The 25,508-nt window shown below is 36.6% G+C and overlaps 1 protein-coding gene across 5 annotated transcripts in view; it reads right to left on the bottom strand.

Moving 5' to 3' along the window:
- The window catches only part of LOC142232660 (protein ABHD18), a gene marked incomplete in the record, with an annotated part of 369,540 nt that overhangs the window by 152,673 nt on the left and 191,359 nt on the right, over positions 1 to 25,508 (bottom strand). For all 5 annotated transcript variants that reach the window (XR_012721159.1, XM_075303305.1, XM_075303303.1 and 2 more), the window contains 1 exon segment: positions 18,399 to 18,949. Coding sequence is in view for 4 of the 5 variants with exons in the window: in XM_075303305.1 (XP_075159420.1) it covers positions 18,399 to 18,949 (551 nt within the window).

The raw sequence follows: 25,508 nt of genomic DNA, 5'->3' as shown, positions 1-25,508 counted from the left end.
ATAATTTCGCGACAAAAATCAATCAACTATTTGATTGATTCAATTTAATTATTAATTGACATGGGCAATAAATTTCAATCAAAAAATATATATATTGCGCCCACAAAATCTGAAATCAAAAAGAAAATATGCGTTTCTTATAAAAAATCTTCAATAATTTATATTCAGAAAAATATGGCGATCGGACATATCCCCCAACGGACATATCGGCCAAAATGATTTTTGGGCGTTATGACCTCCATTGGGGCAGTCACATCGCCCAATTTTAGTTTGGACTTTATGTCCTCCCTCATCGCGGTCATATGTCCCAAAAAAAAGCGGTCAAAACGACCAATATTTTATGGGGAAAATTAATGTTGGAATACAAATGAAGTAGTTTTGATCCCCAATTTTGGTTAACTAAATACGTACGAAAGACAGTGCAGATCTCGTCGTCTATAAGAAAATGCTATGAGAATTAAGTAGAAAACGGTGCCAAACGCACAAAGCCCCCAAGAACTCATAGTACTATTTGCCAAATCGGGACATATGAATGAAAAGAAAATGTGCCGGAAAAGATATTTTTAGCAAACAACTATTATGGAAGCCGATTTGGCATACAGTCTCTTTGTGTTCCACCCCAGTAACTGAAATAATAAATAATATGGATGATGGATATGCTTTTATTTTATTGATGTCCCTTTTTCGGTCGTTCCATTTCATCTTATGGGTACAAGAAATTACTAATATTTACGAAGGTTACGAACGACATGTCAGTACTGTATTAATTTTTTAAAACAAGTTAATAAAACGAAAGATGCAAGAACTTGAGGACGAACTGAATGTGTTGAATTTAAAAAAGTATTCGCGCGCGATGTGCTGCTGATGGGTACTTGAAATAAATCGCGAATCATCTCATCTCGTTCCAGTTTTCAGTTTAAAATATTTCAATTTTCATGTTTTAATATATTAATTTAAATGTCTTTGAGTTTAAACCGACCTATTTCACGAGCGAAATAGGTCATCGTAGTGCCACTTTAGCCGCTTTTCCATTTCTGTCGTACGCTGAGAAGAAAAAAGGTCAAAAATTCCGATCCAGCCTAAATCAATTAAAACAAACGATGAAGCCAAGATATGCTAGTCTTACCTCTTCTTCCAGTATATGAAATAAAAACAGTATTCGATATTTGTCTATAAAAGGCATATCTACCTATTAATTAAAAAAATTAATGGATAGATGAAGTAAAATATTCTTTATATTCAACTATATTCAAACGGTCATAACACCCACATTTTTTATGGGGCTTATGGTCGCGATGAGGGAGGACATAAAGCCCAAACTAAAATTGGGCGAGGACATAACGCCCGAATATCGTTTTGGACGATATGCCCGTTGGGGGATATGTCCGGTCGCTGTAGTCGTTTAGCATAAAAAGATGTATTAAGGAGCTCGGTAATTTAGTTTTAGTAACAATTCCTTTCCAAAATTTCCACACATTGAAATCGTCTATTAAAATTTGAACCAATCAAAGACAAAAATAATGGCAAAACAATGTAATATTTGGTATTATATTGATGATACTTTGCAAAATCTTGAAATAGAAAAAAAATATAAATGGAAAATACATATTTTTATAATTTTTGGATATTTTTCATATTTTTAAATCCAAAAGAAAGAACTTGTTTACCATTACATAATTCTGCTCATTAGTTTGTATATCAGATATACTGCTCTCTACTTGGGTTCAAACTGAAAAAGGCTGTCTTGCAATTTAATGCCAACGCTACTTCGCAACATCAAGGTGAATCTTCCAACAAACCCATACCGCTCTTGGTTTTAAGAAAACTAGGAGTGAAAAAAATTATAATTTTAAAAGATCAATACGGTACCCACCTTTTGATTGTAAACATATTCTTATATATTTGATAAAATGATGGAGTTGATGGGATTGATTGGTCAATTTCACTAAATAAAATTGGTCACTTAAAGAAATGAATTACAAATATATTATTTTAGTCCGTTTAATGTAAACATGCTTCAATGGAAAGCGGTATTCACATTTCACAATTTCTTACCATCAATAAACGTAGATTGTTTTCCATTTTTACAATACCACAAAACACAAACACAGGTAATTTCAAATGCGTTCTGTCATATATTTTTGCAAACCTTTACCACGTGGCCATTTGTTGTTGCACACTTTATTTCTTTCAATCCTTTGCTATGATTTGTTGTTGCGTTGAAAATATTTATGCACACATTTTGAATGCAGCAGACTGAATGTCGCCAATCATGTTTTTCAAATTACGCGAAAACCAAAGAACCAACCGTTCGTTAGGTTAGGTTAGGTTAAAGTGGCAGCCCGATTAAGATTCAGGCTCACTTAGACTATTCAGTCCATTGTGATACCACATTAACTAAAAGTACCTATTACATATGGGCACTTCTAGTTTTAACCGCTGAACCTTCTCGATTATTTTTCTTCGCTGAACCAACCAGATTGTTCCGTTCGTTACGAGTTGCTTCCACAGACTGACCCCTCCATCATACATTGTTGAATAAATACCCATTCTTTTGTTCTCTTTTCGCTCTTTCCGTCGCTCAAAATTATTAAATTTCAATCACAAAGGTGGTGGATCAATCACATGTATAATTGGAAACGGAAAAATTTACAATTACGTTTGTAATTGAAAATTATTTCCGAATTGATTAACAAATTGATTGAATCAATTAATATTTTAATTGGAAACGTAACAAATATCAATCATTCTTTTAATTGGTTTTTATTCGGATTTGATTAAATAATTAATTGAATCAATTAACATATTAATTGAATCCGTTTCCAAATTCAATTAAGTGATTAATTGAAAAAATGTTGGTGATAATTTTTTGTGTGTTCGGTTCGTTTTTAACCAACATAAAAACTTCTCAAATATATCAAAACAAACACAAGCCCGTATGTGCACACACACATTCATCTACAATGAAAATTGGGGCAGGGTTGCAGCAAAAAGCTAATTTTTAGTACTAAAACCACAGTTGCACAACACAGTATAGGGGATTTTGAAAGAGATTTTGTTAAAATTCTCTACGAGCCAGCGGCTGGCTACGAGCCAGTGGCTGGCTGCCAGCCGATATTAGCATACTGTAAATCTAGGATGATTTCGGCCAAAATCCTCTTTTACGAATATTTCGTACCTAGTGCGAACGTAGTATTGTCGGCAGAAATTTATTTTTTTCTATTTCCGAGTGTTTGTGATGTCAATACTTAGTATTGAATAAACACATATTGTAATTTGGCGACAGGCGCTAGCCAGTCGCGAAATTTGGTCTTCCAATAAGAAATGCATGTAAACATGTGTTCGCTTACCGCATATCGCTATTGTTATATTTACACACATAAATGTAAATTTTGCAGTGCCAGTCTTACCAGTACCAGCATTACTGAGAGGGAATAATCCAACGTTGAAAACATGTGGTGTTTGGACGAAGCTGGGATGTTTTTCATATGTTCCGATATAAACAAAATGTGTTTCGGGCACAATTTTTAAACACAATATATTTAAGTGCAAACATGTAATGTTCCTAAACTAACTCTAAATGTTTGGGACACATATGTTAATATGTGAGAATATATTATGTTTGGGGCATGAATGTTTCACAAAAATAATACGTGTATCGAGTAAACATATATATGTTGTGATATTTTATTCAGAGAGAGAGAGACACTTTTCATTGGTTTATAGTTTTCAGTTGGGATTGCATACATTGTTTTGTATGTAGACTAAATACATGAACTCAGAATCGAGTCAAAAGACCACCAATAGGAATTAAGAAAGACCTGCATCTCAAAGAAAGTAAAAGTATTGGTAAAAGTAAAGATCGATTTTACAAAGAAAGATATGCGTGTGTTAGTGAGTCCCATAGTTCTAGACTCCATTAGTTGAATATGTATTAGTATATTTCCACTCAATAATCAATAAGTCTAAGTCCCAAAATTTGTATAAATTGAATGCATTTTTTCAAAATAAAGTCAGAAAAATATTACACAGAGCCTAATCAACCGGCTTTTTTTCTCTGTTGAAGTGGCACTGTATAGTGCGTGCTGATCTGTGGCGCTCTTAAGCGCCGGCCAAACACGGGTAGGCAGGGATTTAGGATCCTCAATTTAAATCTTTTTCTTTTTTTGAACACCTGCCTCCACACGGCAAACATTACATGGCGATCCTGCGGACTTCGATCCTGTCGTCATCAAATCTGAAGAAGGAAGACCATTTGACTTCCATTCTGAGGACTTCGATCTTGCGGACTTATGGATCCTGGTTTGACTCTAAATAATTTAACCAGCATAACCAGTATTGAATTCAGCTAAGAAGTATGACCTACATCATGTGGACGAAATCGCATTCAACATTCAAAATCCATACTAGTATGTGAACGTTATGTCCCCTTAAGCTATATAGTGCGTAAATTATATCTGTCCCTATTGGAATGGAACGAGAAGAAAGTAAAACCAACCGGTAGGAGAACCGCCAGATATTATCTATGAATATGAAACCCTGGGCGACATCACAAAACGTACCGAAAAAGACGACAATGGAATGAATTTCATCATTTACCATTCCCCAACAACATAGCAAGTAGTCTTAAAAATAGTTAAATAATCAAAAAAAAAAATGTAGAAGAATGTAACAAACATATAACCAATTATTAATTAAAAAATAATAAAAATTATTATTACAAAAAAAAGAAATGCCTAAAAAAAAATATATATACATAGAAATAAGTATAATACTGTTTTAAATAATTAAAATGGACCAATATTTAATCCAATTAAATCTTTAAGTAAGTTGTAAAAAAAATATGCTCTTATGACTGAAACTTTTCCTGCAGTAAGGAAGTTGATTTTTTTGTAAACTGCGCTTAATGTCGATTAATACTTTTTACTTTTACCAGTTTGCATAAAGTAACTCTCACTGCTTGAATTTTTTGGCTAGTAACTTGTTTGAAATAAAAAAATGAAGATGATTTGGAAACTATATTGAAAAATTTTTACATGCTTGATCTACATTTCGTAAAAACCTAATTTTGATGGCATTATTCTTGTGTAAAATGTAACTATTGAATGGAATTTTAGGAAAGGAGTTTTTTCTCAAATAATGGTGAAACGTCTATATTTCATTGAAGATTTTAACAGAAAAGCTGTTATATCGTGATTGAATGCCTTGTTGAATAGGAATAATAAATTTGAATGGACACAGCAGTGTCAGGAAGCTTTCGAAACACTTAAGAACAAGTTGAATTAGTGGGATTACAATTTTGCAATACCACGATTTCGACTAACCGTTCATATTAACAACGGAAATAGGTTATGATAGGCCAATTTCTTACGCAAACCGATTGATAGATATGAGAAAAACAAACGTCATAGAGAAAGAATTATTAGGAATTCAATTTTTCCATCCATATTTATATTGTAGAAAATTTATTGTGGTTACAGACCATCGTCCCCTAGTTTCTTTGTTTTCTCTCAAGAACCCAAGTTCCAAATTAACTCGAATTAGACTAGAACTATCAGATTATGATTTTGAAATCGTATTTAAGAAAGGAATGAATAATACAAACGCTGATGCATTATCGCGTATAAAGATAGACTCCGATACATTAAAATCAATGATACATCAGGAAATAGATGAAAAAGTCAAGAAATCGCTGCTGATAACTTGAGGAATGGAAAGGAAAATGCGCATAAATGAAAATTATAATGAAAAGGAATACATGCATGGTAATGAAAAAGAGATGTCTTCTCATAATGAGTCTGATCAACTCAAAGTTTGGGAATGTACATCTATTAATGATATTAAACGCGCGAGAAGATTTAAATTTATTATAGACAAGTCGACTAGGAAATTGAGTATTAATCATTCTGAAAACGAATCGTGCGTAAGATGTAGTAATAATCCCTATTACATACAGTATGTCAAGAAAGTCTTTTGACATTGCCAAATATTTCAAATTCTAGAAATAATTGAAATATTAAATATTTTATTAAATTTTTAATTTGCAAAATACATAATAAAATATTTTTTTAAAATTTCATTATATTTAATTTTGGAACAAAACATAATTTTTATCCCATTGTCAAAACACTTTCTTGACAAACTGTAGGTAATCTTTGGGAGAAGCTATCATCTGAGTTAAGCAGAATGAATATTAAAACTTTCGCACTAGAAAAAGGTGACGAACTATTTAAAATAATAACGCTAGCGAAATTTAGAGAAGAAATGAATTATTATTTGAAGAATAATGACGTCAGTATTTTATTATATGAAAAACCTCGAGAGATAATAAGTAATCCGGAACAATTAGAACTAATTAAATTATATCACGATAGACCATGCGGAGGTCATTTTGGAGTGAGAAAAATAATTTTAAAATTAAAACAAAAATATGTATGGAAGAATATGTTTAAAATGGTAAAAATATGCGTCAACTTGTGTCTTATGCCAAAGAAACTAGAAAATAAAACACACAAAAGAACCGTTAATGAAAACGGATACACCAACAGACAGTTTCAGTGTAGTTGTCATTGACACAGTAGGCCCCTTACGACCCTGAAACAATTATCGCCACATATTGACAATGCAATGTGAGTTGACTAAGTATGTCATAGCTGTTCCTATGGAGACTAAAGAAGCCAAGTCGATAGCAAAATGTTTGAATGAAAACCTAATTTTGCGATATGGGATATTCAAAACTTTGAAATCCGTTAGAGGCACTGAATTCGTGAACGATTTAATGAGCGAAATGTGCAAACTATTATGGATTGAACAAAGATTTTCAACACCATATCACCACGAAACCTTGGGCACAGTCGAAAGAAACCATAGAGTTCTAAATGAATACTTCTTGTCTTTTATAAATAACGATAATTGGTATTATGCATTCGCATATAACATAGGTTAGGTTAGGTTAACGTGGCAGCCCGATTAAGATTCAGGCTCACTTAGACTATTCAGTCCATTGTAATACCACATTAACTAAAAGCACCTATTACATATGGGCACTTCTAGTCTTAACCGCTGAACCTTCTTGATTATTTTTCTTTGTTGAACCAACCAGATTGTTCCAAAAACATTAGCAGACTGCTTAAGTTAACGTTTTCCAGATCCGCCAGTAATCTGAAGCTATATGCTCCTAAAAGTGGCTTGCGCTTTACATTGATTCCTTTTCCTCCGCATCATGACAGCTCATACTAATGACTATTGTTTCCTAGTCGACTTGTCTATACTTCGTGCCTATAGTTTTTGCAAAATCGCCTATCAGGCAGAGACCCGTTATAGCCGATATCAGGAGTAGTGTGCGGTTTAAGTTTAAACGGGGCCATATTTGCTTGGTGTCGTTACAGCCCTTGCAATTCTCCCATGGAACATTTGCCATCATAACAGCCTTCTCACGCAGCATGAGCTTGCAGGTAGCCAGGGGCATTTCAACAGATTCTAGTTCCCCTGGAATATGTAAGGTAGTCCCTAGCCTTGCCAACTCATCCGCTTCGCAGTTCCCCGGTATGTTCCTATGGCCAGGCACCCATATTAGGTGAATATTGTACTGCTCAGCCATCTCATTGAGAGATTTGCGGCAGTCGATGGCCGTTTTCGAGTTGAGGAACACAGAGTCCAAGGATTTTATTGCAGGTTGACTGTCTGAGTATATATAAATGCCCAAATTTTTTGGAACATTACTTCTCAGCCAATTCGCCACCTCTCTTATTGCTAATATTTCAGCCTGAAAAACACTACAGTGATTAGGTAATCTTTTCGCTATTCGAAGTTCCAGATCATTAGAATATACTCCGAAACCCAATTGTCCATCCAATTTGGAACCATCAGTGTAGAAATCCATATATATTCTTTATTCCCCCGGGGTCTGCGTGCACCACGCCCCACTGTTGGCGATTAGTCTCAAACTTTTTGTCGAAAAGTGGACTCGCCAAAATGTAATCGACTACGTTAGGCACACCTGGCATTATTTTGAGGACCGAACTGTGACCGTAACTGTTTTCCGACCACAGCGATAGCTCGCGCAACCGCACAGCCATTGTTGCAGCTGACTGTTTGGCCAAAATGTCTAAAGGCAATAGATGCAGCATGACATTATGGGAATTTGTTCCTGTCTTGCTGAATGCGCCTGAGATACACACACACGCCATACGCTGAACTTTATCTAAACCAGTCGGTTTCTGAAGTGCCGGCCACCAGACTACAACACCATATAGCATTATAGGTCTAACCACTGCCGTGTATAGCCAATGCACAATTTTTGGTTTTAGTCCCCACTTTTTCCCTATTGCCTTTTTGCACGAGTACAAAGCTATCGTGGCTTTTCTCACCCTTTCTTCAATATTAAGCCTAAAATTCAGCTTCCTGTCCAAAATAACGCCAAGATATCTCTGATTGTGGATGGGAATTAGCCCCTGACTGCTAGCGCCACATAATCTGCGTACGCCACCACTTTTATCCTTTCTTTTTCTAGGGTAACCAGAAGGTTATTTATAGCAACATTCCAAAGAAGAGGTGATAGAACTCCTCCTTGGGGAGTGCCTCTGTTCACATACCTTTGTATGTTTGCTTGTCCTAGTGTGGCTGAAATACGACTCTTCATTAGAAGATCGTTTAACAGCCTAAGTATGCATGGATCAGAGATGTCAATCCATTTAATATCGAGCTCGGATTGAACGCCCCTTCGATGTCTAGAAACGCCACGATTGTGTATTATGTGACAGATAGTGAGCTTTCCATAAAGCTGACTAGTTCATGTGATGCGGTCTCAGTAGACCTGCCCTTCGAGTATGCATGCTGTCGTTTCGAGAACAAACTTGAATCGATGCTAGTTCTAAGATAAATATCTATCATCCTCTCCAGAGTCTTAAGTAGGAATGAGGATAAGCTGATTGGTCGAAATCCTTCGCACTCGAGTGAGAGGCTTTTCCCGTTATAGGTATGAAAACGACTTTTGTTTCCCTCCACTTTCCTGGGATATATGATAAGTTGATACATCCTTTATATATCGCCGACAACCAGGGGATAATTTTGTCAGTCACTGCTTGTAACTCCGCCGGAGTAATTCCATCAGGTCCGGGGGTTTTGAATGGTCCAAAGCTATTTAACGCCCATCTTATTCTAGATTCCGATACAATTTCCTCGATAGGAAACGACCGCTGAGCAACTGTGGCACCGCCAGAACCTGGTTCAACCGTCTGATTTCCAGGAAAATGTGTGTCCAATAGTACCTCCAGCGTCTCCTCACTGGATGTTGTCCAATTGCCCTCCGATGTTTTAATGAAACCTGGAGCGGAGTTTGTGGATGCTAGAACCTTCCGTAGTCTGGAAGCCTCGGACGTATTCTCAATACTGCTGCAGTAATCATTCCAAGAGTTATGCTGAGCATTTCTCAGTTCTCGCTTGTATCCTCTCAGATTCTTCTGGTAAGCGTCCCAATCCTCAGGGGCTCTAGTGGACTTTGCCTTGTTAAAGAGCTTCCTGCAGGATTTCCTCATATTACTTAATTCCGTAGACCACCATGGTGGTCGATTTCCCCCCTTGGCTTCCCTCTAGGGCAGGCAGCTTTCAGTGAGATGTTGAAGGCCTTAGTAATCCGCTCCACTACATGTTCGATATCTTGCACATTTCTCATATTTGTCTCTGTTATTTCCGGTATCATCATATTGAACGATTCCCTATACCTATTCCAGTCAGCTTTCCTAACATTTGGCGGAAATGTGGTCTTAGTGGCATGAACATCAAATTTGAAACTGATGTAGCGATGATCTGAGAAGCTGTGTTCACTTAAAACCTGCCTCTCAGATATCATTTCATTCAGTTCTTGCGAGGCCAAGGTGATGTCCAAAACGCATATAACATAACACCACATGTTGATAGAGGGTATTCACCATTTGAACTAATTTTGGGTAAATTACCAACAATACCAGGGGAAAACATAATGAACGCTGGAAAGGTTTATGACTTAGATAATTACCATAGACCAAGGAAGATATAGACATCTCAAGTGAATTCACAGCGCTGTAGTTTGTCTGCACACCGTAGATGGCTCTTTTTCGTCTGCAATTGAGTGATTCTTTAATTTGGCTTTAATTTGTTTTCTTTCCTTTGTTCTCAAATATTGTGAAAGTTTATAAAATACTATTCATCCACACCCTTGTAATGCAAATTTACTAATTTATACGGTTATTCTCGTTTTCCAAAAAGAAATTGAGTCACTTGACTGCGCAATTGAGTGAAATGACTGCGCACTGCAAATAAACAAAACCATGGTGAATTATCAAGGTATGTCTCTATATTTTCTTGGTCTATGTAATTACGCAAACGAGCTGAAATTGAGTCTAAAAATTTCTATTGAAAATGCATCAAAACTAGTAGAACAAGTGAAATTAAGAGAGAATTCTTTAACAAATACAAATAGGATAGACCTCAGAATAGGTGATTTAGTTTTAGTGAAAAAGGAAAATAGAAGAAAAAATCAGCCTCCTTACCATGGTGCCTATAGAATATAAAATATAGATAATTCAAATGTAACACTACAAATAGATAATAAAGAAAAAACTGTACACAAAAATTTGTTAAAAAATACCAAAGTTGATCTTAATATTTCTAATACGAGTATGTACGTAGTCTTTAAAAAAATATCACTTATCAAGCCACTTATATCTAGTATCACATATCAAAGAAAATTCTGTAAAGTAAAGCACAAACTTGTAAACAAAGCGCTACAATACAACACAATAAATATAATATTTCAAAAATGTACCCAATTTGTTCTATGAAATATCCAAATTGTGTACATTTCTCTTAAGGGCGAGGGTGTAGTGTGACCAAACAAACATTCCACTTCTTCCCCCTTTATCATCACTCACACATGCATTCCTATTAGCATACTGTACTCTGTTTTGATACACTTGCATTTTCAGTGCATTCATATTTTGTTTTATTGACGCAGGTCAGTCACACACTTGGTAGTGACTGAGTTGAATGCACTCAGTAGAGTTCTAATTAGATGTTGGTGGCATTCGACACTTTTCATTGGTTTGGAGTTTCCAGTTGGGATTGCATACATTGTTTTGTATGTAGACAAAATACATGAACTCAGGAATTGAGTCAAATGACCACCAATAGGAATTAAGAAAGATCTGCATCTCAAAGAAAGTAAAAGTATTGGTAAAAGTGAAGATCGATTGTACAAAGAAAGATTTGCGTGCGTTAGTGAGCCCCATAGTTCTAAACTCCATTCGTTGAATATGAATTAGTATATTTCCACTGAATAATCAATAATTCTAAGTGCCAAGATTTGTATAAATAGGTTAGGTTAGGTTAGGTTAAAGTGGCAGCCCGATTAAGATTCAGGCTCACTTAGACTATTCAGTCCATTGTGATACCACATTAACTAAAAGTACCTATTACATATGGACACTTCTAGTTTTAACCGCTGAACCTTCTTGATTATTTTTCTTTGTTGAACCAACCAGATTGTTCCAAAAATATTAGCAGACTGCTTAAGTTAACGTTTTCCAGATCCGCCAGTAATCTGAAGCTATATGCTCCTAAAAGTTGCTTGCGCTTTACACAAAATGCAGGACACTCACACAAGAGGTGTTTAATTGATTCTTTTTCCTCCGCATCATGACAGCTCATACAATAGTCATTATACTTCGCGCCAATAGTTTTTGCAAAATCTCCTATCAGGCAGCGACCCGTTATAGCAGATATCAGGAGTGATACCTGACGTCTCGAGAACATTAGCATATCTAGTGTGCGGTTTAAGTTGAAATGGGGCCATATTTGCTTGGTGTCGTTACAACCCTTGCAATTCTCCCATCGAACATTTGCCATCATAACAGCCTTCTCACGCAGCATGAGCTTGCAGGTAGCTAGGGGCATACCAACAAATTCTAGTTCCCCTGGAATATGTAAGGTAGTCCCTAGCCTTGCCAACTCATCCGCTTCGCAGTTCCCCGGAATGTTCCTATGGCCAGGCACCCATATTAGGTGAATATTGTACTGCTCAGCCATCTCATTGAGAGATTTGCGGTAATCGATGGCCGTTTTCGAGTTGAGGAACACAGAGTCCAAGGATTTTATTGCAGGTTGACTGTCTGAGTATATATTAATGCCCACATTTTTTGGAACATTACTTCTCAGCCAATTCGCCACCTCTCTTATTGCTAATATTTCAGCCTGAAAAACACTACAGTGATTAGGTAATCTTTTCGCTATTTGAAGTTCCAGATCATTAGAATATACTCCGAAACCCACTTGTCCATCCAATTTGGAGCCATCAGTGTAGAAATCTATATATTCTTTATTCCCCGGGGTATGTGTGCACCACGCCTCACTGTTGGGGATTAGAGTCTCAAACTTTTTGTCGAAAAGTGGACTCGCCAAAGTGTAATCCACTACGTTAGGCACATCTGACATTATTTTGAGGACAGAACTGTGACCGTAACCATTTTCCGACCACAGCGATAGTTCGCGCAACCGCACAGCCGTTGTTGCAGCTGACTGTTTGGCCAAAATGTCTAAAGGCAATAGATGCATCATGACATTAAGGGAATTTGTTCCTGTCTTGCTGAATGCGCCTGAAATACACAAACACGCCATACGCTGAACTTTATCTAAACCAGTCGGTTTCTGAAGTGCCGGCCACCAGACTACAACACCATATAGCATTATAGGTCTAACCACTGCCGTGTATAGCCAATGCACAATTTTTGGTTTTAGTCCCCACTTTTTTCCTATTGCCTTTTTGCACGAGTACAAAGCTACAGTTGCCTTCCTCGCCCTTTCTTCAATATTAAGCTTAAAGTTCAGCTTCCTGTCCAAAATAACGCCAAGGTATTTTGCACAATCACCAAAGGGAATTTCAATACCCCCTAAGGAAATAGGCCTAACCGTGGGAGTTTTGCGATCTTTGCAGTACATGACTAATTCTGTTTTTGCAGGATTTACCCCAAGACCATTGTCTTTCGCCCATTGTTCAGTCATCCGGAGGGCCCTCTGAATAATATCTCTGATTGTGGATGGGAATTTTCCCCTGACTGCCAGAGCTACATCATCTGCGTATGCCACCACTTTTATCCTTTCTTTTTCTAGAGTAACCAGAAGGCTATTTATAGCAACATTCCAAAGAAGAGGTGATAGAACTCCTCCTTGGGGAGTGCCTCTGTTCACATACTTTTGTATGTTTGCTTGTCCTAGTGTGGCTGAAATACGTCTCTTCATTAGCAGTTCGTCTAACAGCCTGAGTATACATGGATAAACATTCAGAGTTGTCAGTCCATTTAATATCGAGCTCGGATGGACATTATTGAACGCCCCTTCGATGTCTAGAAACGCCACGATTGTGTATTCTTTGACAGATAGTGAGCTTTCAATAAAGCTGACTAGTTCATGTAGTGCGGTCTCAGTAGACCTGCCCTTCGAGTACGCATACTGTCGTTTCGAGAACAAACTTGAATCGATGCTAGTTCTAAGATAAATATCTATCATCCTCTCCAGAGTCTTAAGTAGGAATGAGGATAAACTGATTGGTCGGAAATCCTTCGCCCTCGAGTGAGAGGCTTTTCCCGCTTTAGGTATGAAAACGACTTTTGTTTCCCTCCACTTTCCTGGGATATATGATAAGTTGATACATCCTTTATATATCACCGACAACCAGGGGATAATTTTGTCAGTTACAGCTTGTAACTCCGCCGGAGTAATTCCATCAGGTTCAGGGGATTTGAATGGTCCAAAGCTATTTAGCGCCCATCTTATTCTAGTTTCCGATACAATGTCCTCGACAGGAAACGACCGCTGAGCAACTGTGGCACCGCCAGTACATGGTTCAACCGTCTGATTTCCAGGAAAATGTGTGTCCAATAGTACCTCCAGCGTCTCCTCACTGGACGTTGTCCAATTGCCCTCCGATGTTTTAATGAAACCTGGAGCGGAGTTGGTGGATGCTAGAACCTTCCGTAGTCTGGAAGCCTCGGACGTATTCTCAATACTGCTGCAGTAAGCATTCCAAGAGTTATGCTGAGCCTTTCTCAGTTCTCGCTTGTATCCTCTCAGATTCTTCTTGTAAGCGTCCCAGTCCTCAGGGGCTCTGGTGGACTTTGCCTTGTTAAAGAGCTTCCTGCAGGATTTCCTCATATTACTTATTTCCGTAGACCACCATGGTGGTCGATGTTTCCCCCTTGGCTTTCCTCTAGGGCATGCAGCTTTCAGTGAGATGTTGAAGGCCTTAGTAATCCGCTCCACTGCGTGTTCGATATCTTGCACATTTCTCATATTTGTCTCTGTTATTTCCGGTATCATCATATTGAACGATTCCCTATACCTATTCCAGTCAGCTTTCCTAACATTTGGCGGAAATATGATCTTGGTGATATGAACATCAAATTTGAAACTGATGTAGCGATGATCTGAGAAGCTGTGTTCACTTAAAACCTGCCACTCAGATATCATTTCATTCAGTTCTTGCGAGGCCAAGGTGATGTCCAAAACCTCTTGCCTGTTTTTAGTGACAAAGGTTGGGACATCTCCCTTGTTGCAAACTACCAGATTAGTACGCAAAATAAACTCTATTAGCGACTCTCCCCTTGCATTAGTATCACTACTTCCCCATATACTATGATGTGCATTCGCATCGCATCCCATAATGAGTTTCGTCTTTGTTTTCAGTGACTCCTCCACTAAGATCTTAACGGCATATGGAGGCATCTCCCTGTCATGTCCCATGTAGACCGAAGATACCCAATATTTGCATTTGGCTATTTCTAAACTTGCAACGACAGTGTCTGTATTGCACATTGAAGGAAGCAGAAACAAGTTGAGCTCGTTTTTAGCAATTATACAGGCTCGATTTACATCATTACCAGTATACTGCAATAGTTTGAACCCCGGAGTACTTATAGAATGCTTTTTTTCAAAAAAAGTCAGAAAAATTTTACACAGAGCCTAATCAACCGGCTTTTATTTTTCTCTGTTGAAGTGGCACTGCATAGTGCCTGTAACCAAATTAGCTGGTCTAGTGGCGCTCTTAAGCGCCGGCCAAACACGGGTAGGCAGGGATTTAGGATCCTCAATTTAAATCTTTTTCTTTTTTCTTTCGGAACCAAGAGAATAGACATTTGAAAAAAAACAGCATGTGTTTTCGCCTTGAGAGCAGCATTTTATGTATGTGTGGAAATGTGTTTTGTTTATCTTTTGGCATTATGGGCATAATATTTTTCTTGGTTCGTTAAAAGAAATCGGTACGTACGAGGAGTAAGTCAAAATATTCATGCAAAGGAAATTAAAAAAAACGGTGGAAAATATACAAAAATTATAAAGGGATCTTCATAAAAATAACGAAAGGGCACTACGAAAATACTCTTTTTAGAGTTGGGACAGTAAAATGACAAAAGGAAGAAATAGTGAAAAATTAAACAAAAACATGTATAAAAACAAAGTTTACTTCCTCTTTATTAATAAGTAGTCCAAGAGGAGTTGACGGACATCTTCAAATATAAAAGCGCGCATTAAGTTCGAGTTTTGCAGCTAAAACAATTATTTTCTTTAAAACGAAGTATTAAAGAAAAGTAAAAGGCAAAATATGGTCATTTTAGACCGATAATGCCAACTTAATACCGGGCTTAAAGGTAAAAATGAAATTAAGTACAAAACACGATAAGTTTTAAATCCATTTAAAATGGTGTTAAATGCTAGTAAAAAACTGTTCACGCCTAAATAAATTTATATGTATATTATAAAATTATTTATGTATGTTTACACTCGACTCCACGTTCTTCTTTTGTTAGAGTTTTTGAATTCCTTCCAAAATTTCAAACTTTTATAAAGGGTGATAGGTCAAAATTTGGTCAGGGGAAAACGCGTTGAAATCGTTTATTTAAAAAATAAATTAAATTTCTTTTTCAAGTTCAATTAGTATAAAATTCAGGAAAAATATTCAGTTAGGCTTTCGCTTTTCCAAATCCGAATTGCCGGGCCTCACGCTTGACACCTGCCATCAGATTTTGTGCAGCCACCTTGTCCACCTTCTTCGCCGCAGAAAGCAAGTTTGCCTTGAACTGCTGCTCGTCCTTCGCAGTTTTTTTTGGTCTTCTTTAGGTTCCGCTTGACAATAGCCCAGTATTGGGCTGAGCTCTGACGTGTTGGGAGGGTTCTTGTCCTTGGGAACCACCTGCACGTTGTTGGCGGCGTACCACTCCATGGCCTTTTTACCGTAATGGCAAGATACCAAATCCGGCCAAAACAGTACGGAACTACCGTGTTTCTTCAGGAAAGGCAGCAGACGTTTATTCAAACACTCTTTCACGTAAATTTCTTGGTTGACAGTCCCGGAAGCTATGAAAATGCTGCTTTTCAAGCCACAGGTACAGATGGCTTCCCAAACCAGATATTTCTTTGCGAACTTTGACAGTTTTATGTGCTTGAAAATATCTGCTACCTTTCCCTTCCTTTTGCCGTATAAAACTCCTGTCCCGGAAGCTGCTTGTAGTCAGCTTTGACGTAGGTTTCGTCGTCCATTACCACGCAGTCAAACTTCGTCAGCATCGTCGTGTACAGCCTCCGGGATCGCGCTTTGGCGTCGTATTTTGTTTATCATCGCGATTTGGAGTCACTACCTTCTTGTAAGTCGATAGTCCGGCTCGTTTTTTGGCTCGATGCACGGTTGTAGACGATACACCCAGCTTATTTGCGGCATCTCGGAGAGAGAGCTTAGGGTTTCGCTTGAAACTACCAGCAACTCTCTTTGTCGTCTCAGCGGCTTCCGGTTTTCGATTTCTCCCCGATCCAGACTTCCTGGCTGTCGACAAACGTTTCCAAACACTTTAATTACATTTGTAACTTTAATTACATTTGTAACGGCGTGCGAGTAGCTCGGATTTTCGCGATGCGCGAGCAAAATTTTGATACGCTGCTCTCCTTGCTTGGACGGCATTTTGACAACTGAAGAGTGAATTCCAAAATCAAAATAGGAGCAACATTCCTTCAAAATGAGGGGTGTTCAGGTTTTTTAAATGCAAAATTGAAAGAAATACGTCAAGTTTATATTGACCAAATTTTGACAGTATCACCCTTTACCAATAACAGTTTTGTATTACAATTTTGTTATTGGTTTCTGTTAAATAATGTTTTGTTTGCATCGGCTCGTGGGCGCTGCAGACTATGATACATAATATAACTTATAACGATAATTGTCTATTGATGACCATAACAGCTACATAGCCCAGTGGATAGTGTGATGGCTTACAAACTGTGCGGTCCTCGGGTCATTTTTCCGTCCAGGCGAAAGGTAAATTTTTAAAAAATTGTAAAATTGATTAATTTCTTCAACATTATTTGTATTACAGAAAAAAGTGCCAAGGACTTACAAATTTCGTAGAAGTGAAAATTATGTGAGGGAATGAGCACAATCTTCTTTGGGGAGAATTCTTCCAAGCATATAATATTTTTGGGCTCAAAATGCTTCGAAACATATAATATGTTCACATACAACAAACATATTAATGTTTCGGCAGTATCCAATAATATATGTGCTTCCTGCAGTGCAGACTCTGCACATTGTAAAGGTGGGTATTTAGTTCGAGTTAAAGGTGGGTACTTAGTTGAATATTTTATTATAACTTGATGTGGAAAGCAACTTTTAATAAAGTGTATATTCTTAAAAATGGACTACTAAAGACAAATAATCGTGAAAAATTGCGATTTTAGCGGCTGTGTTCGAACTTAATACCTACCTTTAAGATGAGTACAAAGTTCGAGCTCAGCCGCTAAAGTGAAAACTAAATCAGTAAAAAAGGCATACAGTTATACATCTTTATTGCAAATTTTATAAGAACTTGATGGTAAATATCCCAAAGCAAATTTTCACAAAGTTTGTATTCCTTAAAATGGATTACTAAAGAAAAATAATTAATTAATACCCACCTTTAAGGTGAGTATTAAGTTCGAGTTTAGCCGCTAAAGTGAAAACTAAATCAGTAAAAAAGGCATAAAATTATACATATTTGTTGCAAGTTTTATTATAACTTGATGGGGAATAGCCCAAAGCAAATTTTCACAAAGTTTGTATTCCTTAAAATGGATTATTAAAGAAAAGTAATCGTGAAAAAATGACGATGTTAGCCGCTAAAATTTTCACGATTACTTTTCTTTAATAATATATTTTAAAGAATATAAACTTTATGAAAAGTTGCTTTGGGCTGTTCCCCATCAAGTTGTACTAAAATTTGCATCAATGAGGTATAATTTTATACATTTTTACTGATTTAATTTTGATTTTAACGGGTAAACTCGAACTTAGTACCCACCATACAGTTAAAAGTAATCATGTAATGTGTGTGTTTGTGAAGACTTACCTAAAAAGTTTTTGGTGGAGGACATAAGCACTCACGTGGCCAGCATCTAAATAACGAATTTCGGCACCCGGCCAAATTTCTTCCAAACTAGTACACCCATCTCTTGGAACATATGCATCATCCTTTGCACATACTGCAATTATTAAGGAGGTTTCTCGAGGAACAGAAAAATTTTTTAGGTGTGTGCATTCATCCATCATGCCTCTCATAAATTGCAACGCTTCTCGTTCCCACCAATTTAATTTTTTTATGTCTATCTTTTCATCTATACTTGGTTTTGGAAGGATTAATTCCATTAATTTTGTAAGTGAATTATTTGCTAGACTATCAATATCAGCCCCGCGTAAGCAATCCTTTTGCATCTCTTTCATATATTTGATATCCTTTTTCAGTTCAATCAGGGATTGGTTGAAATTTTTAATGAATGTTTGTCCTGCAGTAAAAGCATCGTCTATAACAGTCACCATTTTAGACAAGCGCTCACAATATTTCCCATCAGAATAATACTGAGTTTCCAACATATCCCAATTGATGGATTGGCTCATAACACCCTAGAAATAAATGTGGATGAAAGATATTGTGGAATTAGTTTATTTTGTTTTTTCTTAGATCGCTATATACCAAAAACCATTATGGCATCAACGTTTATTTGGCAAAATTTTTTCTCTGCTGATATTTACAGTAGCTCCATGATTTTTGAGTATGTATTTACATTTTCATGTTTCTGCAATAATTAGAGTTCAGTAATTTTGTAATAAATGCTTAGTAAGAAATTTATTTATTTGTTCGTTTTACTGCCATTTTCACACCAAAAAAAAGTGCCTTCGAAACTAAATGTGGGTATTAAGTTTAGCCCCTAAAAACACTATTTTTTCAATATTACTTTTCTTTTATAATCCATTTTGAAGAATATAAACTTTATGAGAAGTTACTTTAGTCTTTCCCCCATCAAGTTATAATAAAATTTGCATCAAAGATTTATAATTTTATACTTTTCAGTTCGGAATCTTCAATTATCAGGTAACATACAATGACGCAAACCTTTTTTGAAAAAACATCGGTTTATGATGTTCTTATATTTGTAGGTATTGAAATTGTAAGAGGACAAAACTTTTTGAAAAGTTACTTTAGTCTATACCCCATCAAGTTATAACAAAACTTGCATCAAAGATTTATAATTTTATACTGCTTACTGATTTATTTTTGAGTTTAAGTTAAATTCTGTTTAAAACAATAAAATTTACTTTTTTTCAGTAAACAAATCATAAACAGAAAGCAGAAAAAATAGTTCATTAACTAGAATAAGGTATGGAATTCCCCTATTCAGTGTTAGTTTCCCTATTCCCTATTCAGTGTTACCGCTGTGCGACTTTAGTCGCTTAAGTGCTTAAAGTTGAAGTAATTTTTATATATGGGAATTTGCCGTGCCCCTTAAATGGGAGCCACCGTTGTACAATGGACCGCCTGGCATACAAAGGGTCATGAATTCAACCAAACAGCAAAACGTTTTTTAGCGGAGCTTGAAACGCTCTTTAAGTACTTCAGTGCAATGTGAAACGCCGTTTTTGAAGTCGGCTGTCAAAAGGAGTTCCCTCGTCCTTGATCTAGAGAACCCCAATGTGGGTAACATTACACTTTCGTTTGCATTGATTTTCGTTTCACTTGTCGAATAGATAGGACTTAGAGAAAGCGAAATCAGCTGAATTTCGTTTTTTATGCAAACGAAGACTAGATTTCGGATATCAGAAATAGGCTGTAAATAGTTATGAACTTCATCAGATTTTATAAAAGATTGTAACGATATAAAAGAATTAAAATGTAGACCCAAACTTAGCCTTTGTTCCTTCAAAATATTAAATTTTCTTAAAATTTTATTATCTTTATAAATTTTCTTCAACATAACAAAAACTATTAACTTATTTGTATCATGATACTATTAGTAAAATATTTTAGGTAAAATTTTCTAAAATTAACCTACATTTTCTTTCATGGTGGGCTCACATTTTTTGGGTGTAGGTAATGTTCCATGGTATTGAGTCGTTACACATATTTCGTCATGATCTGCCTGCAGCACTTTATGTGACTTAGCAATCTAGTTTCTGTCCATCTGTCCATTTGTGCCCAGTTTCGTTCGCTCACTCATCTTGAATCTACACACAAAACTTGTTTGATTTCAATCACGAAAATCTCGGATTCAATCATGTTTTTAATTACAATAACAGCACTCAACATCACCTACAGCTAGTGTAGAGAGTGAGTGTTGCAATTGTTGCTATTGCAAAAGAGCATTTCTTCTTTGCTTTGCCATTGACCAACATAAAGGCAAGCAAGAAGTCTGTAGTCGTTAAACCCTTGCGTCGGTCGCGTTCATCAAACAAACAACGAAAAGATCAATCATAAACCAAATAAATATACATTAATATTTATACTAAAAGAAATTAACTTACATTTGCAAATTTTACATTGTGAACTAAATATACAAAAGTAAAATAAACTGAAGTGAAATTATATAGAAATAAATAAAGAATAAAATAAAACATATTACATCGAAAACTAACAAATATAAAAGTCTTATAAATTTGAAAGGCAAAGTGCGGTAAAATCAGACGGACATAAATGACATTTGTAGAGGTCAATGTCGATCTCAAAAACCCATATAAGTGTAGTGGGAATTTATGCCCCCACTAAACATTTGGTCAGCTTCGAAACGAATAGTGTGTTTTTAATAATAAATCGGTTTTAATAAAAACGTTCAGTTACTTATAAATAAAAAGTGAACAGTGACCTATGGACAAAAAAGTGAATAAATTAATTAACAATCTTTTGTGTATAAATTATTTAAACAAACAAAAATTAAGTGACTTTTGTGGAAAAGTGGACATTTTGAAATTACATTTTTTATCCCTTTCAAATCGCAAAACAACCTAGGTGACATTTGTGAAAAACAAAATACTTATATACAATTTAAAATTTCAAAATTTTCAAGCTTTCAAAATAAAACTTCTATTTATTATCAATTAATGTGTGCAAATTTTTGGACATTTTTCGTCTCGCTAAAACGAAAAACAATATCAAAAACCAGCTTGTGTGATCGTGACATTTAATAACATTTTGGAAATTATTAAAAACAATTTGTTTAGGCCTCCCTGCCTTTGTAATCGCCAAAAACATGTTTGCAAATTATCATGCATTGCATACCAATCACATTCCGATCTACAACAACTCTACCATTATTGCGTCACTCTTAGCCGAAAGAGTAGCGGTTCATCATCAATGTACAAATACAGAATCTTTGGAGATTGGTCAAAACAATTATTCATTTAGTACTAAAGATGATGAGCGCAATAACTGGTGTAATGAGATCAATGCAATTCTCTCTTCTCATATATTTATACCCTGCGCCACACTGTGGAACAGGGTATTATAAGTTAGTGCATATGTTTTTCTATTAAACTTGTCTGCTTTAAGACTGGGTTGATTTTTTTGGCATGCAGACAAGGAGTTAGTTGAATTTTGTCTTCGACTAGAACAATTGAATTAACAAAGTTAATTATGAAAAATGAACGTTTTTGAATTAAAATAAATAAAAGTTGTTTTTTATCGCTTACTTCGCAAGTAAAGGCTGACGAAGAAGCTCGTCATCCTCATCCATCCAGGTCCTTCGAACCGGATACTCCAGTATCCATTAAAACTATTATTCACCGCTATCAAAAATGGTCAACGAAGACGAGAGCTCCATTGGGTCTATCACCTTACCTCAAAGTGATAGCAATATTAGCAACAGAATACTTAGGAGGCAGCAATTGATAAAGAGCCTTATTTCCACCAAAATTGACTTAGGTATTTTTGACTCTATGTCAATATCACAACTTGAAGTAAAATTGGGTATGTTGGATCGCCAATTTCTTTCGCTAGAACAACTACAATCTGAACTCGAATTGTTGGACGAGTCCCAATTTAACAAAAATCACCGAGAACAATTTGAGGAAGCGTATTTTGAAATTAAATCAAAAATTGTTGAGCGTATAGTTTTACTGAGAGTTGAAACATCAGAGATGTTCCTTTCAAGCACACACGTAACCCAACCCAAATTGAACATAGGTAAATTTCTGGAAACCACAAAGACTGGTTATTTTTTAACATGTTCACGATGCTTGTTCACAATGAAAAGGAATTGGCACCAATAGCAAAATTTCAATATTTAAGATCGTACCTGACTGACAATGCTGTACGGCTAATACAATCGCTTGATATTACCCCTGAAAATTATAACAAGGCTATTGAGCTATTAAAAGCTCGGTATGATAACAAACGAAGTATTTTTCAGTCACACATAAATGGCATATAACATATGCCATACGAAAACTTCAAAAGCCATCCATTTCGGTACTTCTTGTACACTGTTAGGTTAAAGTGGCAGCCCGATTAAGATTCAGGCTCACTTAGACTATTCAGTCCATTGTGATACCACATTAACTAAAAGTACCTATTACATATGGGCACTTCTAGTCTTAACCGCTGAACCTTCTTGATTGTTTTTCTTTGTTGAACCAACCAGATTGTTCCAAAAACATTAGCAGACTGCTTAAGTTAACGTTTTCCAGATCCGCCAGTAATCTGAAGCTATATGCTCCTAAAAGTTGCTTGCGCTTTACACAAAATGCAGGACACTCACACAAGAGGTGTTTAATTGATTCCTTTTCCTCCGCATCATGACAGCTCATACAATAGTCATTATACTTCGCGCCTATAGTTTTTGCAAAATCGCCTATCAGGCAGCGACCCGTTATAGCCGATATCAGGAGTGCTATCTGACGTGTCGAGAACACTAGCATATCTAGTGTGCGGTTTAAGTTTAAATGGGGCCATATGTGCTTGGTGTCGTTACAATGTAAGGGAAAATAAATCCGTATATGAAAATTCGTTTCAGCGCCACCTATATGTGAAAAAATGAGTTATATACGAATAAAAATTTTTTTTTGCGATACAATCCTCCGTAGAAATTGGCACATATTGGCCAAACGGGAAGAGATAGAAAAGCCAAATTTTAACCAAAGGTAAACTGACACCATAGCTTTCGATTGGAATTAAAACCTTTTGCCAGAAATCTTCCGAATCGGAGTAATGTTGCATATACGAAACAGAGAGAAAAGTGACCACTGTGGCCAAATGGAAAAAGATGGGGTTCCAGATTTATATGTGAAAGATAGATCTTTTAGTGCTCTATCCGATGGTAAAAACGGATATTGCGAAATGTGTTTGGGAGTCTCAATATATGGCTTGGAAAAAAGTGGACGCACTGCTCCCGGAGAGAAAAGTGACCACTGTGGCCAAATGGAAAAAGATGGGGTTCCAGATTTATATGTGAAAGATAGATATTTTAGTGGTCTATCCGATGGTAAAAACGGATACAGCTAAATGTGTTTGGGAGTCTCAATATATGGCTTGGAAAAAAGTGGACGCACTGCTCCCGGAGAGAAAAGTGACCACTGTGGCCAAATGGAAAAAGATGGGGTTCCAGATTTATATGTGAAAGATAGATCTTTTAGTGCTCTATCCGATGGTAAAAACGGATATTGCGAAATGTGTTTGGGAGTCTCAATATATGGCTTGGAAAAAAGTGGACGCACTGCTCCCGGAGAGAAAAGTGACCACTGTGGCCAAATGGAAAAAGATGGGGTTCCAGATTTATATGTGAAAGATAGATATTTTAGTGCTCTATCCGATGGTAAAAACGGATACAGCTAAATGTGTTTGGGAGTCTCAATATATGGCTTGGAAAAAAGTGGACGCACTGCTCCCGGAGAGAAAAGTGACCACTGTGGCCAAATGGAAAAAGATGGGGTTCCAGATTTATATGTGAAAGATAGATATTTTAGTGCTCTATCCGATGGTAAAAACGGATACAGCTAAATGTGTTTGGGAGTCTCAATATATGGCTTGGAAAAAAGTGGACGCACTGCTCCCGGAGAGAAAAGTGACCACTGTGGCCAAATGGAAAAAGATGGGGTTCCAGATTTATATGTGAAAGATAGATATTTTAGTGCTCTATCCGATGGTAAAAACGGATATTGCGAAATGTGTTTGGGAGTCTCAATATATGGCTTGGAAAAAAGTGGACGCACTTCACCCTAAGAGAAAAGTTACCACTGTGGCCAAATGGAAAAAGATGGGGTTCCAGATTTATATGTGAAAGATAGATCCTTTAGTGCTCTATCCGATGGTAAAAACGGATACAGCTAAATGTGTTTGGGAGTCTCACTATATGGCTTGGAAAAAAGTGGACGCACTTCACCTCAAGAGAAAAGTGACCACTGTGGCCAAATGGAAAAAGATGGGGTTCCAGATTTATATGTGAAATATAGATATTTTAGTGCTCTATCCGATGGTAAAAACGGATACAGCTAAATGTGTTTGGGAGTCTCAATATATGGCTTGGAAAAAAGTGGACGCACTGCTCCTGGAGAGAAAAGTGACCACTGTGGCCAAATGGAAAAAGATGGGGTTCCAGATTTATATGTGAAAGATAGATCTTTTAGTGCTCTATCCGATGGTAAAAACGGATATTACGAAATGTGTTTGGGAGTCTCAATATATGGCTTGGAAAAAAGTGGACGCACTTCACCTCAAGAGAAAAGTGACCACTGTGGCCAAATGGAAAAAGATGGGGTTCCAGATTTATATGTGAAAGATAGATATTTTAGTGCTCTATCCGATGGTAAAAACGGATATTGCGAAATGTGTTTGGGAGTCTCAATATATGGCTTGGAAAAAAGTGGACGCACTGCTCCTGGAGAGAAAAGTGACCACTGTGGCCAAATGGAAAAAGATGGGGTTCCAGATTTATATATGAAAGATAGATCTTTTAGTGCTCTATCCGATGGTAAAAACGGATGCAGCTAAATGTGTTTGGGAGTCTCACTATATGGCTTGAAAAAAAGTGGACGCACTGCTCCCGTAGAGAAAAGTGACCACTGTGGCCAAATGGAAAAAGATGGGGTTCCAGATTTATATGTGAAAGATAGATCTTTTAGTGCTCTATCCGATGGTAAAAACGGATACAGCTAAATGTGTTTGGGAGTCTCACTATATGGCTTGGAAAAAAGTGGA

The sequence above is a fragment of the Haematobia irritans genome, chromosome 4 (genome assembly GCF_050003625.1).
Source record: "Haematobia irritans isolate KBUSLIRL chromosome 4, ASM5000362v1, whole genome shotgun sequence".
NCBI lineage: Eukaryota > Metazoa > Arthropoda > Insecta > Diptera > Muscidae > Haematobia > Haematobia irritans.
This window is presented reverse-complemented; position numbering and strand designations above follow the sequence as displayed.